Source organism: Neodiprion pinetum, chromosome 5 (genome assembly GCF_021155775.2).
Source record: "Neodiprion pinetum isolate iyNeoPine1 chromosome 5, iyNeoPine1.2, whole genome shotgun sequence".
Classification (NCBI taxonomy): domain Eukaryota; kingdom Metazoa; phylum Arthropoda; class Insecta; order Hymenoptera; family Diprionidae; genus Neodiprion; species Neodiprion pinetum.
In genome coordinates, this window is record NC_060236.1 from 24,593,371 (window position 1) to 24,606,320 (window position 12,950).

The window sequence follows — 12,950 nt, forward strand, 5'->3', positions numbered from 1 at the left end:
TGGACTAATCATCATATTCGTAAGATCAAAATTTTAGGAAGATAACAAATTTTCCAATCAAAAAAAGTATCCAATCAAACACGCTGTATGATTCTTCGGAGATTCTTAATCGATAGAATCTCTCCCATTTATCATGGTGAGTGATGAATTAGCAGTATAAAAAAAGGTCAAATTTCTATATTGCTAAAAAAAAATAGTTTGCTAATCAATACGGATGAGCAGTTTTTTTTTTTTTGTCCTCGTCTTTGGCCACTTGTTTCAAACCCAGTCACAATGGCGGGAGATTTTCCCTTTTCTCTCTAGAGAAAGGACATTTCTGAAGACGAACAAGAATATCCGGTTATGGCGAAAATATGAGATTTCCAGGACTCGATCCGTCAGCCTGCGATTTCGCGACATATGCAGCGAGTACAAGCATCTCATACGTGATTATGGACACACAGGTTGGAAATGGCAAGCGATGCCGATATTATAACTGAAACAAAGCAGTCGGGTGAAAAGTGTTACATAGACGGGAAAATGGAAACTGATCGTGAAAATATTGTTGCAGATCGGTGAGAGTAAAACGTTCTCCCTCTTTTTTTTTCAATGTTATTCTTTGAGGTTGTCGTCGTGGAACAGATGGCACGGCGAATGTGTAAGGTATAAAGCGGGACTCTTGCCCGCCTGCAAATTTAACCCTGCAGCAAGCTTTTGGCTGCACATTTTTGCGGGTGGGGGTAAGAAATCAGAAAAACCGAAAATCAGAATGGCCAGAATTGTGAATTTAATAAACTCGGATAACAAATGTGAGAGAACAGATACTGTCAGAAATTTTAAGTCCCGAACGGTGCCGAATAAAAAGCCGCAGCTTACCTAAAATGTATTTGGTAGAGGGCTCTGTTATACGAACCCACTTACTTCGGAAAACGTTGATCCAAGAATTCAGAGACGCAGAATTTGATAATGTACAGAGTCAATGTTCCGGAGAATGAATTTGGAGAAAGATTCGTATTCTCGAATGTCCAATGATTATAAAAATAAAAGTTGGAACTTGGTCGTCTAGAAACGGCGAAAAACGGATATCCAGAATGTAGAAGGGTCGTTATTAAGAATCGTACGATTCGGAAAGATCGGTATTCCGAAAGTGACCGTACAGATGGCTGATCACCAGGATTTCACATTCCGAGTCTATCCAACTAATCTATTTCGACTTGTAAAATGTTTTACGTACAGAATCAAACAAATTGTCTGGTGCATCGGGCGTATCTTTTCATCCGCAAAATTTTTATCTCGTTAAAAGACTGAATACGACTTTTGATATCATAAACTTATGTTTCTCGGCTTCTAATATGATACGAGTCATTGACTCTTCTGATATACTGCCATTTTTCATTTTGAGGATTCTCATATACCGCAATTCTGTATTCCGAGCCTTCTATGAGATTACTACTCGGAGTTCTAACCGTTCTGATTCTCGATCCTTCGCATTTATGAATTCGGATAGATGAAAATTCTACTTTACGATCCATCCGAAGGTTATTTATTCGCGTTTGCGAGCAATCGCATTTGCCTCATTCTGCTAATGGCCTTTCGGAATTTTCACCAGTTGTGTATTCTAAACTCTGTAACTTTAAATTTCGATACTTTTATATTCTATTTCCATTATTTCTGGCTTAACGAAGATTCACCCACTTTGTTCTTTCGTGATTGTGAGTTTTCGATGTATTTGTGTTCGGAATTCCGACCATTCTGATTTTTCCTCGCACCCGATTTTTGCACCGATAACCGTTCCGCGTATGTGTTCGCCGCACCGAACCGAGACACTTTTTGTCCCTCTCTTTCCACCCCGCAATAACTAGGAACGAGGGATTCTTGACTCCGGAATACATCCATACGTACGTAGATGGATGTAAATGTGGGAGAAGCGTTGCGCGATCGTTTCGTTTTATTCATCAATAAAACGGCGATCACCGTATTTTTCCAGATTCTCTTACGCTTTTTCCTCGTACACCTGTCTATTTCAATAGGCACTCACTTTGATTCCCTTTGAGTCGTCAAAGCTGCGTCAGTTGATACCGAGCAGCTCTTCTCCGTCGAGCATAAACTTCTTTTGATCGTTTAATCGACGACACCGTGGCTTATAACGCTTGTGCGTATAATTTGTAATAAAAAACCGTGATAGTAAAAGCTTCCTTGCGTATAAAACGGATTGTTTTACGCCAACTCAGTGATGCATGAAAATGTGAATTTTAAAAAGAAGACACTGTGTTAAAGCGAGTAACAATAGAGGAATTCGGGATCTGGTCTGATACAGTTTGTCACAATAAAAAGAGAAAAATAAAAAAAACTGCGCGCACTGAATTTGGCAAAAAACAAAAAAATTATAATGATATTTATTGTACACTATATACAGTTAGCGAATTACCCGAATAAATACAATGCCAAGAGTAACACGTGGCAGCGAATGCACCCAAAACACAATTAATTAAATAATTGATTTAAAGCGAATTTACACACAGTAATTTTGGTTAACAGAAGCCAAGCAATTAGAAAAATTAGCTGAGAGAAGAACACGAGGTGAACTTGAGGTAGCCGAAAGAAGAATAATGGCGGAAACCGTTAGAAAACGAATCTTCTTCCCCGTGAGGAAGACTAAGCATGTCCCATAGCTAAGAGCCAATCAGAAAATTCATAGCGAATGACGTCAGAGAATAGCGAAATGCGCAAGTGTCAGTGAATTTGAACTAGAGATTCATTGATTGGCTATCGATTGTCGGGTGATCTGTGCTCTGCTTAGTGCTGCCTTCTTGCTGCGGGTAAGCCGAACTTCGCTTCGCCCGGGCAGTTTGGGTGTTGACTGAACATTCTCCCCCGGGTTGACGGCTGAGACGTCAAGATCTTCAATGGGCAGAACACATAGTTTCGCAATTGGTCGGGTCAATTCCGTGGTAGCTGTCTTCAGTGTCACTACGCGGGTATGTCCGTCCTTCCCTGGGTGGATAGCGATTACCCTAGCGAGTGGCCATTTGGTAGGTGGGAACCGCTCATCTGTGAGGAGCACCAGAGAGCCAACTTTGATGTCGTTGGACGCCCGATGCCATTTGGAGATGCCCTGATGACGTTGAAGCACTTCGTTGCTCCAACGTCTCCAAAACTGTTGCAACAGTTGCTGTAGCAACTTGTACCCAGTTAGCGTCGATTCCGTTGTTGAAGGTAGCGAAGGTTCCGGAACAGCGGTGAGTGGTTCTCCAATGAGGAAGTGACCTGGAGTTAGTGGTTCCAGGTCGGCAGGATCTTCCGAGAGTGGGGCGAGAGGCCGAGAATTTACCACGGCTTCGATCTGTGTCAACACCGTAGTGAGCTGCTCGTAAGTCATCAGATGCTCTCCGATAGTTCTTGTGAGATGGAATTTGATAGACTTGACGGCAGCTTCCCATTTACCTCCAAAGTGCGGAGCTCCAGGCGGATTGAACTTCCAGGTTGTGCCATCTGTAGCCAGTAAATGTGAAAGTTCTCCCAGTGATTTTGATCCTGATGCGAATTCAGCCCTTAGAGTTGCATCTGCACCCACAAAGTTTGTACCACAGTCCGAATAAATGGTGTGGCAGACGCCCCGGCGACTTGCGAACCTCCGATACGCTGCGATGAATGCGCCTGTAGAGTAGTCCGTGACGAGTTCCAGATGTATAGCGGAGGTCGTGAAGCACACGAAAACTGCAATCCACCCCTTGTAAGTTTTCGCTCCACGACCCTGGAAGGTTTTCAGAGTGACTGGCCCAGCGTAGTCTAATCCTGTATGTAGAAACGCTCGTGCGGGAGTCACTCTAGAGGGGGGCAGTTGTCCCATCAATTGCTGTGCTCGAACACCTCGGTGTCTAGCACAGACTACGCAGCGTAAGATGTGAGATCTGACTGGTACGCGGCCACCAATAATCCAGTAGGATTGGCGTAACGCAACCAGAGTCAATTGCGTTCCCCCGTGAAAGTTCCGTTTGTGTGCATGATCGATGAGGAGTGACGTCAGCAGTGAGTATCTAGGCAGAATCGCTGGATTTTTCTGCTGACTGTCCAATAGCGAATTTTTCAAGCGGCCACCGACTCTCAAAATTCCGTGATAGTCGACAAAGGGGGTCAGCTTGGCGAGTGGGTGATTTTTTGGTAGGAATCCCCCGTCAGAAAGCAGCTTGAGTTCCGATGAGAAGTACTGGCCTTGTGTATATTTGACCAGTAGCCATTTTGCGGGTTCCAGGTCTCCAGCAGATAGCGGGGTGGCTAGTGAGGACTGTGGCACCTTTTTCATTCGGCTGATGGCACGTAGACAGATTCCAAGCGTTCGAACCAGCGAAACCCAGCGAGAAAAGCGTTCTAAGAGAATTTGCAGAGGATGTGAATCTGTTTTAGCGAATGTCATGAAGGTTAGACCTGGTCTCTCTTCCTGATGAGTTGCGGTCGTAGCAGGTGGTTCAATAGTTGGCCAGTTTTCTTGGGACAAACTGAGCCATTTTGGACCCGACCACCAAAGCGGGTGTTTCAGCAGTTTGCCAACTGACAGTCCTCGCGAAGCACAGTCAGCTGGATTACTTTTCCCAGCGATAAAGGTCCAGCGGCTTCCAGGAAGAGTGTCTTGTATTTTCGCAACCCTGTTGCGTACGTAAGTTTTCCAGCGAGAGGGTTGACTTTGTATCCAAGCGAGGGTTACTGCAGAGTCAGTCCACAAATAGATTGGTATTTGCTCCAAGTTAAGTGTTTTTCGCACGTAGAGAGTAAGTCTGGTGAGAAGTACGGCAGCGTTCAACTCCAAACGTGGAATTGTGAGTGGTTTCAGAGGGGCTACTTGAGTTTTGGAGCATAAAAGTGCAACTGACGAATTCCCCTGAAGATCCGTCACCTTCAGGTAGACCACCGCAGCCATAGCGAGTTGGGATGCGTCTGAGAACCCGTGGAGCTCTGCAGACACATTCTCCTTGAGATTAATCCATCTGTTTACCCGGAGGTTAGCAAGGTTGGTGAGGTCCGCTCGAAATACCGTCCACTTGTGGAGTTGTGTCGGAGCCAATTGATCATCCCAGCCCAGTTTTTCAAGCCAGAGTTCTTGCATGATCACCTTGGCTTTGATGATGATCGGAGCGAGGAAACCGAGAGGATCATACAGACGAGCAATTTCAGACAAGATTGCCCGTTTTGTTGCTGGAGGATCTTCAGCCAAGTGATAGTTGAACTGGAATACATCGTGGTGAGGATTCCAGCCAACTCCGAGGACCTTCACCGTAGTATCTCCGATTTCCCGTAGCGAGTTCACTGGTTGATCGTTTGGTGACATTGTAGCGAGTAACCGAGCGCTGTTACTTGACCATTTTGTTAATGGGAAGCATCCAGCTGCACAGAGTTCCCTGGTTTGTTTAGCGATTGCAATCGCTTCCGTCTCTGTGTCAGCTCCCCCGTAGATGTCATCTACGTAGCGGGTTTCAGTCATTGGAGCTACTGCCAGCGGGTATTTGGATCCTTCGTCCTCTACTAGTTGCAGTAGAGTCCTGACAGCAAGATAAGGAGCACAAGTTGTGCCGTATGTGACCGTAGTGAGGGTGTACGCTTGCTGAGAATTGTCCTTGGTCTTCCAGAGGATGGACTGTAACGGCCAGTCCTTCGGATCTATGTCAATTTGCCGAAACATCTTTGTGATGTCGGATCCAAAAAGTATTGGAAACCGACGAATGCGGAGTAGTACATCGCAGATGTCTACTTGTATTTTTGGCCCAACGTGTAAGATCCCATTCAGCGAAACTCCTGATGAGGTGTTGCATGATCCATTGAACACTACTCTGAGCTTTGTAGTAGTGCTCTGTTCCTTGAGGACACCGTGATGAGGTAGGAAGCAATGTTGTTCCGGTAGATCTGCCATAGAAATGTGTTTCATGTGACCCATGTTCTCGTACTCAGACATAAAGTTGTGGTAGAGGTCACTGTAAGTAGTGTCCGTGCTCATCCGTTTCAAAACCCGACGCAGTGAAAATTGTGCGGATCTCAGTGAATTCCCAAGTGCTTCTACCTTGTCCTTGAGTGGCAAGTGCACCACGTAACGCCCATTTGGGTGACGATAATGTGTGGATCTAAAGTGAGCTTCACATTCGTCCTCCTGCTCACTATAGCGAATGTGCTGCTCATCATGCGGTTCTTCCTGGTCCCAGAATCTGGAGATCAGATCCGGTAGCTGTTCGTCGGCTGACACGTGCAGAGAATTGGCCGAATATTTCGTAGCAGTTGGATTGACTGAGCCGTAGACAATCCAGCCCAAGAGGGTTGACTGAGCAATTGGCGAATCAACAGGCCCTTTGCGAATCTTCTCATTCATGATGAAAGCTGCAGGTGCTGCTCCCAAAATGATGTCAATTGGTCTGGACTGCAGAAATTGCGGGTCAGCCAATTGCAGTCCCAGTAGATGCGACCATTTCTTGTCGATAAGGGTGTATGACGGCAAGTCTACCGCCAACACAGAGAGAATGTGGGCCTGTATTTTTAGCGAATTCTTCCCATATAGCGAATGTAGCTCAACAGTGCATGAGCCCAATGTGCGGCCAGCAGATGTGTTGCCGATGGCCCGTAGGCCCACGTTTGCGGATTTCAGAGGAAGTCCCAGTTTCTTGTGTAGCGAATTCGTCATGAATGACAGCTCAGAACCTTGATCTATCAGAAGTCTGGCTGTCAGAGGAGCTCCCGTTGTCGAATATACCCTGCAAGTTGCTGTAGCAAGTAAGGCTATTGTTTCCAGAGAATTGAGCCCTAAAAACAATTGCAGTTAGCGAATTCTGTCCATAGCGAATGACCTAATAGGACTATTCTGTACCTGAGCTGCCCGAAGCAGCAGTCGGTTGAGGATTAGCCCGAGATTCTTCATGGATGGCCGTGTGGTGCTTGTTGCCACAGTGGCGACATCTTGTAGTGGTGCGGCAGTCCTGTGAGCGGTGGCGTCCCAAACAATTCCAGCACAGTCGATGATCTTGAACCATAGTACGGCGCTGTGCGACAGAGGCAACCTTAAATTGCTGACAGTACAAAATAAAGTGCTTTTGCCTACACAGTTGGCAGATGCCTGGTTCATCTGTAGCCTCTTTAGGTGTATAGTATACTTGAGCGGTGGAACCAGAGGGGGTACTTGCAGTCTTGCTGGAATGTGAGGGTGACCGTGTGTTTGGGGGCTTGCTAGAGGTTTTTAGCAGCTTGGAGGTTGAAGCCTTGTCCTCCTTGGGTGAGGTTGGTCGTGAGGTGACTCCGATGGCGCTGATCTCCCAGGCGCGTACCTTCCCGATGAGGAAGTCTTGTAATTTCTGGTACGCCGGCAGCTCATTCGAGATGCCCAGGGTACTCTCCCACTCCTCCCTAAGTTCTGGTACCAGACGTCTGAGGGTGACGAAAACCAGGATAGGGTCCCAGTCCGCAATGGAGACTCGTAAGGTTCCCATCGCATCGATAATTTTCTGTGTCTGTAATACAAGTGCGTTTAGCTGAGGTGCCGAGTGATTAGGCACTGGCTCTGTGGTGAGGAGTTCCTCCAAGTAGGTGTTGAGAAGCCGACGAGGGTTATCATAACGCGCGACGAGGAGATCCCAAGCAGCAGGGAATGCCTCGTCTGTAAGAGGCACGTTTGCGATGAGTGCCAGTGCATCGTCCTTGAGTTGCGTCTTGAGGTAGGACATGCGCTGTGCCCCAGTGAGTTGCTCGGCATCAATTATGAGGGTGGTGAATAAGTCCCTAAACCCACGCCATTTCGTATAATCCCCGTCGAATGTCGGTAGTTTTATGTGAGGCAATTTAGTAGAGGATGGCCCAGTCGCGAAAAATTGTGTAGCATCTGCATGCCTAGGTGTCGCCTCTGCCTTCAGGGAGTTCACCTTGGCCTCCAAGCGGGTCTGCAGGCTCCCGTACAGCGTTGCACCACGTTGATAGACCTGAGCGGTGTGGTACTCATGTTCGAGCACTTCTTCGTGCTCCTCGTAAATGCGTTCGTGCAAGGCCTCAATACGGTCGACGGTTCTATTGACTAAAGCCAACTGGGCCATGGCTTGCTCGAGAGACATCGCCTGAAGTGCCTCAGGCGTGAGTCTTTGATCAATGTTGGCCAGAGAATCAACCCGGTCCTGCTGCAGCGCAGCCTTGTTGTTGAGAGACATGATGCGAATAACAGTGCTGGTGACCCGGAACTAAGTTTTCGGTCAAATGATACGGAAAAGTTCTATGTACCGGTGTACACTGACCGCCAAAGGCGACACCCGATGTGTCCAGCGATGCCTTTGACACTTAGCTTTTCACCAGATTGGCACTGCACAGCGAATACACCAAATGCTGAACACGAATTGTTAACGTGAGAAATAACCCAGAGAATAAGCCAAGCACAATTCTATTGTGACCAAACCAGCACCGATCCGGCTCGAAGGACCAAATGTTAAAGCGAGTAACAATAGAGGAATTCGGGATCTGGTCTGATACAGTTTGTCACAATAAAAAGAGAAAAATAAAAAAAACTGCGCGCACTGAATTTGGCAAAAAACAAAAAAATTATAATGATATTTATTGTACACTATATACAGTTAGCGAATTACCCGAATAAATACAATGCCAAGAGTAACACGTGGCAGCGAATGCACCCAAAACACAATTAATTAAATAATTGATTTAAAGCGAATTTACACACAGTAATTTTGGTTAACAGAAGCCAAGCAATTAGAAAAATTAGCTGAGAGAAGAACACGAGGTGAACTTGAGGTAGCCGAAAGAAGAATAATGGCGGAAACCGTTAGAAAACGAATCTTCTTCCCCGTGAGGAAGACTAAGCATGTCCCATAGCTAAGAGCCAATCAGAAAATTCATAGCGAATGACGTCAGAGAATAGCGAAATGCGCAAGTGTCAGTGAATTTGAACTAGAGATTCATTGATTGGCTATCGATTGTCGGGTGATCTGTGCTCTGCTTAGTGCTGCCTTCTTGCTGCGGGTAAGCCGAACTTCGCTTCGCCCGGGCAGTTTGGGTGTTGACTGAACACACTGTTACAAGAATGCCTGAGGTTACAACAACGTTCCGTGTCGATACCGGAAGAAACACGTTGGAGATTAAATTATATAAACATTAGAGTGACCCTTGTCATTGGTATAAAAAATATATTTTATTTTTTTTCTCCTACCCCTTAAATTGACTCGGATCACTAAGAAATGATTTTTAAACGTGAAATCCGCGCTTAATTTCAATATTAATCCGTGCCCCAGAGGCCCTTTAAAAGAATTAATTTCAATATTAACGGATACCAGACTTTCCGGTAACAGCTAGAAAACTAATCTTCATTTTCTACCTAGAAACATATTTTTCGATTGTGATAAAAAATTAAAATAGTTAAGGACCGAGCGGTAAACTGAGCTAAAAATTTCTCTCGGTGTAACTAATCAAAGACGACTCATATTTGGGATGTAATAAATACTTCAACGAAGTTTAACAAAACACTTTGGTTTGGTTTTTTTTTTTGGTTTAATTTTAAGTGCTCGGGGCGCGAGAGCGTTCGTCTTTCGAAAATAATTTAAGGAGGGATTTCAACGAGCCATATATAAGTAACTACTTTATACGTTTTAGAGCGAGCTTCGGACACCTGACTTTACTCGCGTGTCCATGAATAAATTTATCGAGTGTATTACGTGAGGGTTTTACACTGCAGAATTGGCGTTAAAACTTAATGATTACCACGTCGTCTTGAGCACGACTCGACTAGCGTGTATATAGGCGATTCCACGTGTATGTGTGCGTAAAAGCCACTGCGGTGCTAAACAGCGATATTTACGCGACGTCGAAGCTGCTCTTTGCTTCTTCAAATTGACCGTAAATCCACAATTACGACCCGGCCGTGGTCAAGACCGGAAACGGCCATCGAACCTCTTTCGTTCTGCGGTAACAACCGTCTTCTAATCTTGTTTGAATTATCTGAGGAAGAGAAATCAATGGGAAGAAAAGGAAATACTTTTTTATCCTCTAAGTACCGCGCGAAAATATTTGCCTTATCATTTCCGTTTTCTACCGCACAACGACGAATGAATTAACAGACGAACGGATGACGGAAGAGTAGAAATAAAATTTGCTCCCTCGGTTAATTGATTATTTCCGTGGAAGTGTATCGAATAATTTAAAGCGTTATCCGAAAAGTTATAAGATGTCTGAAAAATGTGTAATAAATTTTATAAGTTTTGCAATATTTTTCCTCAATTACGAATGAATTCGATAATATTCTATCGTTATTAAAATTTGAATTCAGAGATATCATAGTTGTGTCTAATTATTCTTTCACCGTTTCATCAGTGCAGAGTCGACTTTGACTTTATTTTGCTGAAATTATTTTCAGAAACAATATCTTGTATTTTGCACAAATTGTCATCGTCTTCGAATCTCTCGCCATATACATCGACCGGGATGAATTTCTGCGTACCTCGTTTTATTAACGAACAAATATAAGCCATTGTACGGAGGTTTCGTCCGCTCTGCGTCTCGTCGTACGAACTTGGCAAAAGGCGTGTACGTGTAATACGGGGAGTATCCATATTTATGCACATTTGGGGAGGAGGCTTTCACGTTGGCTGTTTATGCAAATAATAACATTTCCAAGGCGCACGTTAGATTCGCGCAACGTGCGTAGCCACACACGTATTAACGTACACCTGGCGATGTTCGTTCGGTCGCTAAAATTTCACTTTGCGTCGTTGGTGAGCCAGGAGTGATCGGATTGTCGCCATTTATTTGACTCGGGTCTACGAGGATCGTGAAACGTATGGAGATGGACGATTTTCTCAGAATCCGGATTAACGACACCGCGAAAATACTGTCGATAATTTATATCGTTACTCGAATATTTATCAAATTTGGGCTGAGTTGAAAAAAATCGAATAACGTTGTGTAATAAGTTGAAGTAATAGTAACATCGGTTATACGAATGCGAAAATTCAGATTCGTAGAATTTCAGCGATTGTCTAATTTTTATTTGGTAGGTACTTTGACACGTTGACTCACTTATTGTTGGGCTAACTCAACTTTCATAATAAGGTTTCTGGGGTCACTGATTAAGATTCTGAAACCATATTTCAGAAATTCAAGATGGCGGATCCGATACGCCGGACCAAAATTTCAAGCTCGATCGAATCCGGTCAAAGAACTCTACGCAGGTTTCAGAGGTCACTGATTGGTTTCGGCATCTTGAATTTTCAGAATCCAATATGCGCTAAAATTAGAGTCTTGCAAATCTGACCTTAGATTCGTAATCAACGACCCGAAAAACCTGACGGTAACAATTTCCGTTTGAATCCATTCATGCATTCTCAAAGTGCCATAATTTTTATTTGATTATTTGAAATCTTGTTATCTAAATAGTTGAAAACGTACCGAACCGATCAAAGCCGAAATCTAATCATAACTAATTTTACAAAGGCCGCATCGATTGAGACTAAAATCATCAAAATCCGTTTATTCGTTCTCGAGATATCGTCGGGCAAATGAATTGATCGCATGCATACATACACACACACAGACGTCCATCGGAAAATGGTTGGAGGTAATTCTCTAGATCTCGGAACGTCGAGATCTAGTGAAAACTCAACTTTTCATTTTCGAAATAATTACAATAACTTCCTTTTTTCTCTGAGAACAGAGAAACGGGAAGTTAAAAACTGAGTGCCTTCATTGCGAAAAATTTCATACATTTTTAGTTAAACAAGGCTTCAACGTCAATTTATTCTTGCACAAGCATTAAATTTTCGCAAAAGTTGCAAGAAAATATAGCAACAGTGATCGTAACGAGAAAGAATAGCAACGAATACTAAACTTTCCGGTAACAGCTATAAAACTAATTATCGTTTTCCACCTAGAACCGTATTTTTCGATCGTAGTAAAAAGTGAAAATAGTCAAGGACCGAGCGGTAACCGGAACCAAAAGTTTCTCTGAGTGTTGAAAAGTCGAAACAATTGTAAAAAAAAAAATCGCGCGACAAATCGGAGAGGTCAAGGTTGAATTGGCGTGGAATGCCCCGTATATACCTGTACGACGTAACGCGGGAAGGAAAAGTGCTCGCTCACAGCTTCAGGCACAAGTTAGACGCATTTCCCAGATGGACCACTACGGAACGACCCTCGCTGTTTCAGGCATGCATTCGTGAGATACCCTTCGCAAAACTACGAATGCCCTCTTCGTTTCCCTCTCCAACCCTCGCTCACCTTCAACCCCATAAATTTGCGTCACGTGATTCTTATGGCAACCGTGCGGGGTATGATATTTGCGCAAAGGATTACTCCCAGGACTCGGTATAATATGCATAGTTCAGGGCTTAGAGCCGTCTTGATATTCAATTTCACATATCCTTGTCTCGTATTTCTTCTTTTTTTTTTTTTTTCTTAGCTCACAACCAGACTGCAAATGAAAATCTCTCATCCAATATTCCGCCAACTTGTGTTGAATCTAATTTTCACGTTCTAGTACGAGCGATAATTGTAAGATGAATTTATCTCAATCCTTACACCGCACACCGGGGTCAAAACGACCCCGTTGTACGTTCCCCTTGAATTTCTTGTGAAAAACATCCAAAATGATCTTACTTGATCCAAGACAAAAAACGAAGTGTCGTAAAACCGTCGATTTATTCTTCTAAAAAATCAAATTGACTCGTTTCATTCACAAGTATATTCTTTACTTAAAAGTTACAATACACACGGTACGTCGCAAAAAGTTACGAAAACTGTAATGTATGCTTTTCAAATTTCTCCTTATTTTTTTTCTCAAGCAAATTTCGTCAAATTTCCGTCAATTCATCAACTTCAAGAATGGGGTCTTTGTGCGGAAAAATTTTTATAATCGTATCGAGTTGAGAAACCCAAAGTAATTAGGTCCCGTTTTCTATTCTTTTAATAAATCAAAAACGGTATCTGTTTATTTCAAAGTCGATGAAATTTGACGA

General features: G+C 43.8%; 2 protein-coding genes across 4 annotated transcripts in view; one reads left to right on the forward strand and one right to left on the reverse strand.

Moving 5' to 3' along the window:
• Sema2a (Semaphorin 2a) overlaps positions 1 to 12,950 on the forward strand; it is a 418,382-nt gene that overhangs the window by 352,613 nt on the left and 52,819 nt on the right. The gene's annotated exons all lie outside the window — the stretch shown is intronic.
• Positions 2,340 to 9,009, reverse strand: LOC124218448 (uncharacterized). Its single transcript, XM_046624921.2, has 2 exons — positions 6,824 to 9,009; positions 2,340 to 6,759 (listed from the first exon to the last, which is right to left on the reverse strand). Exons 1-2 carry the CDS (start codon positions 8,145 to 8,147, stop codon positions 2,735 to 2,737), a joined length of 5,349 nt encoding a protein of 1,782 aa, XP_046480877.1. The 5' UTR covers positions 8,148 to 9,009; the 3' UTR covers positions 2,340 to 2,734.

Bases quoted from the DNA above. Each gene is read 5' to 3' on its own strand.
- LOC124218448 (XM_046624921.2), bottom strand. From the start codon at position 8,147: ATGTCTCTCAACAACAAGGCTGCGCTGCAGCAGGACCGGGTTGATTCT. The intron at 6,760-6,823 runs GTACAGAATAGT...AATTGTTTTTAG, and splicing joins TGCTGCTTCGGGCAGCTCAG to GGCTCAATTCTCTGGAAACA.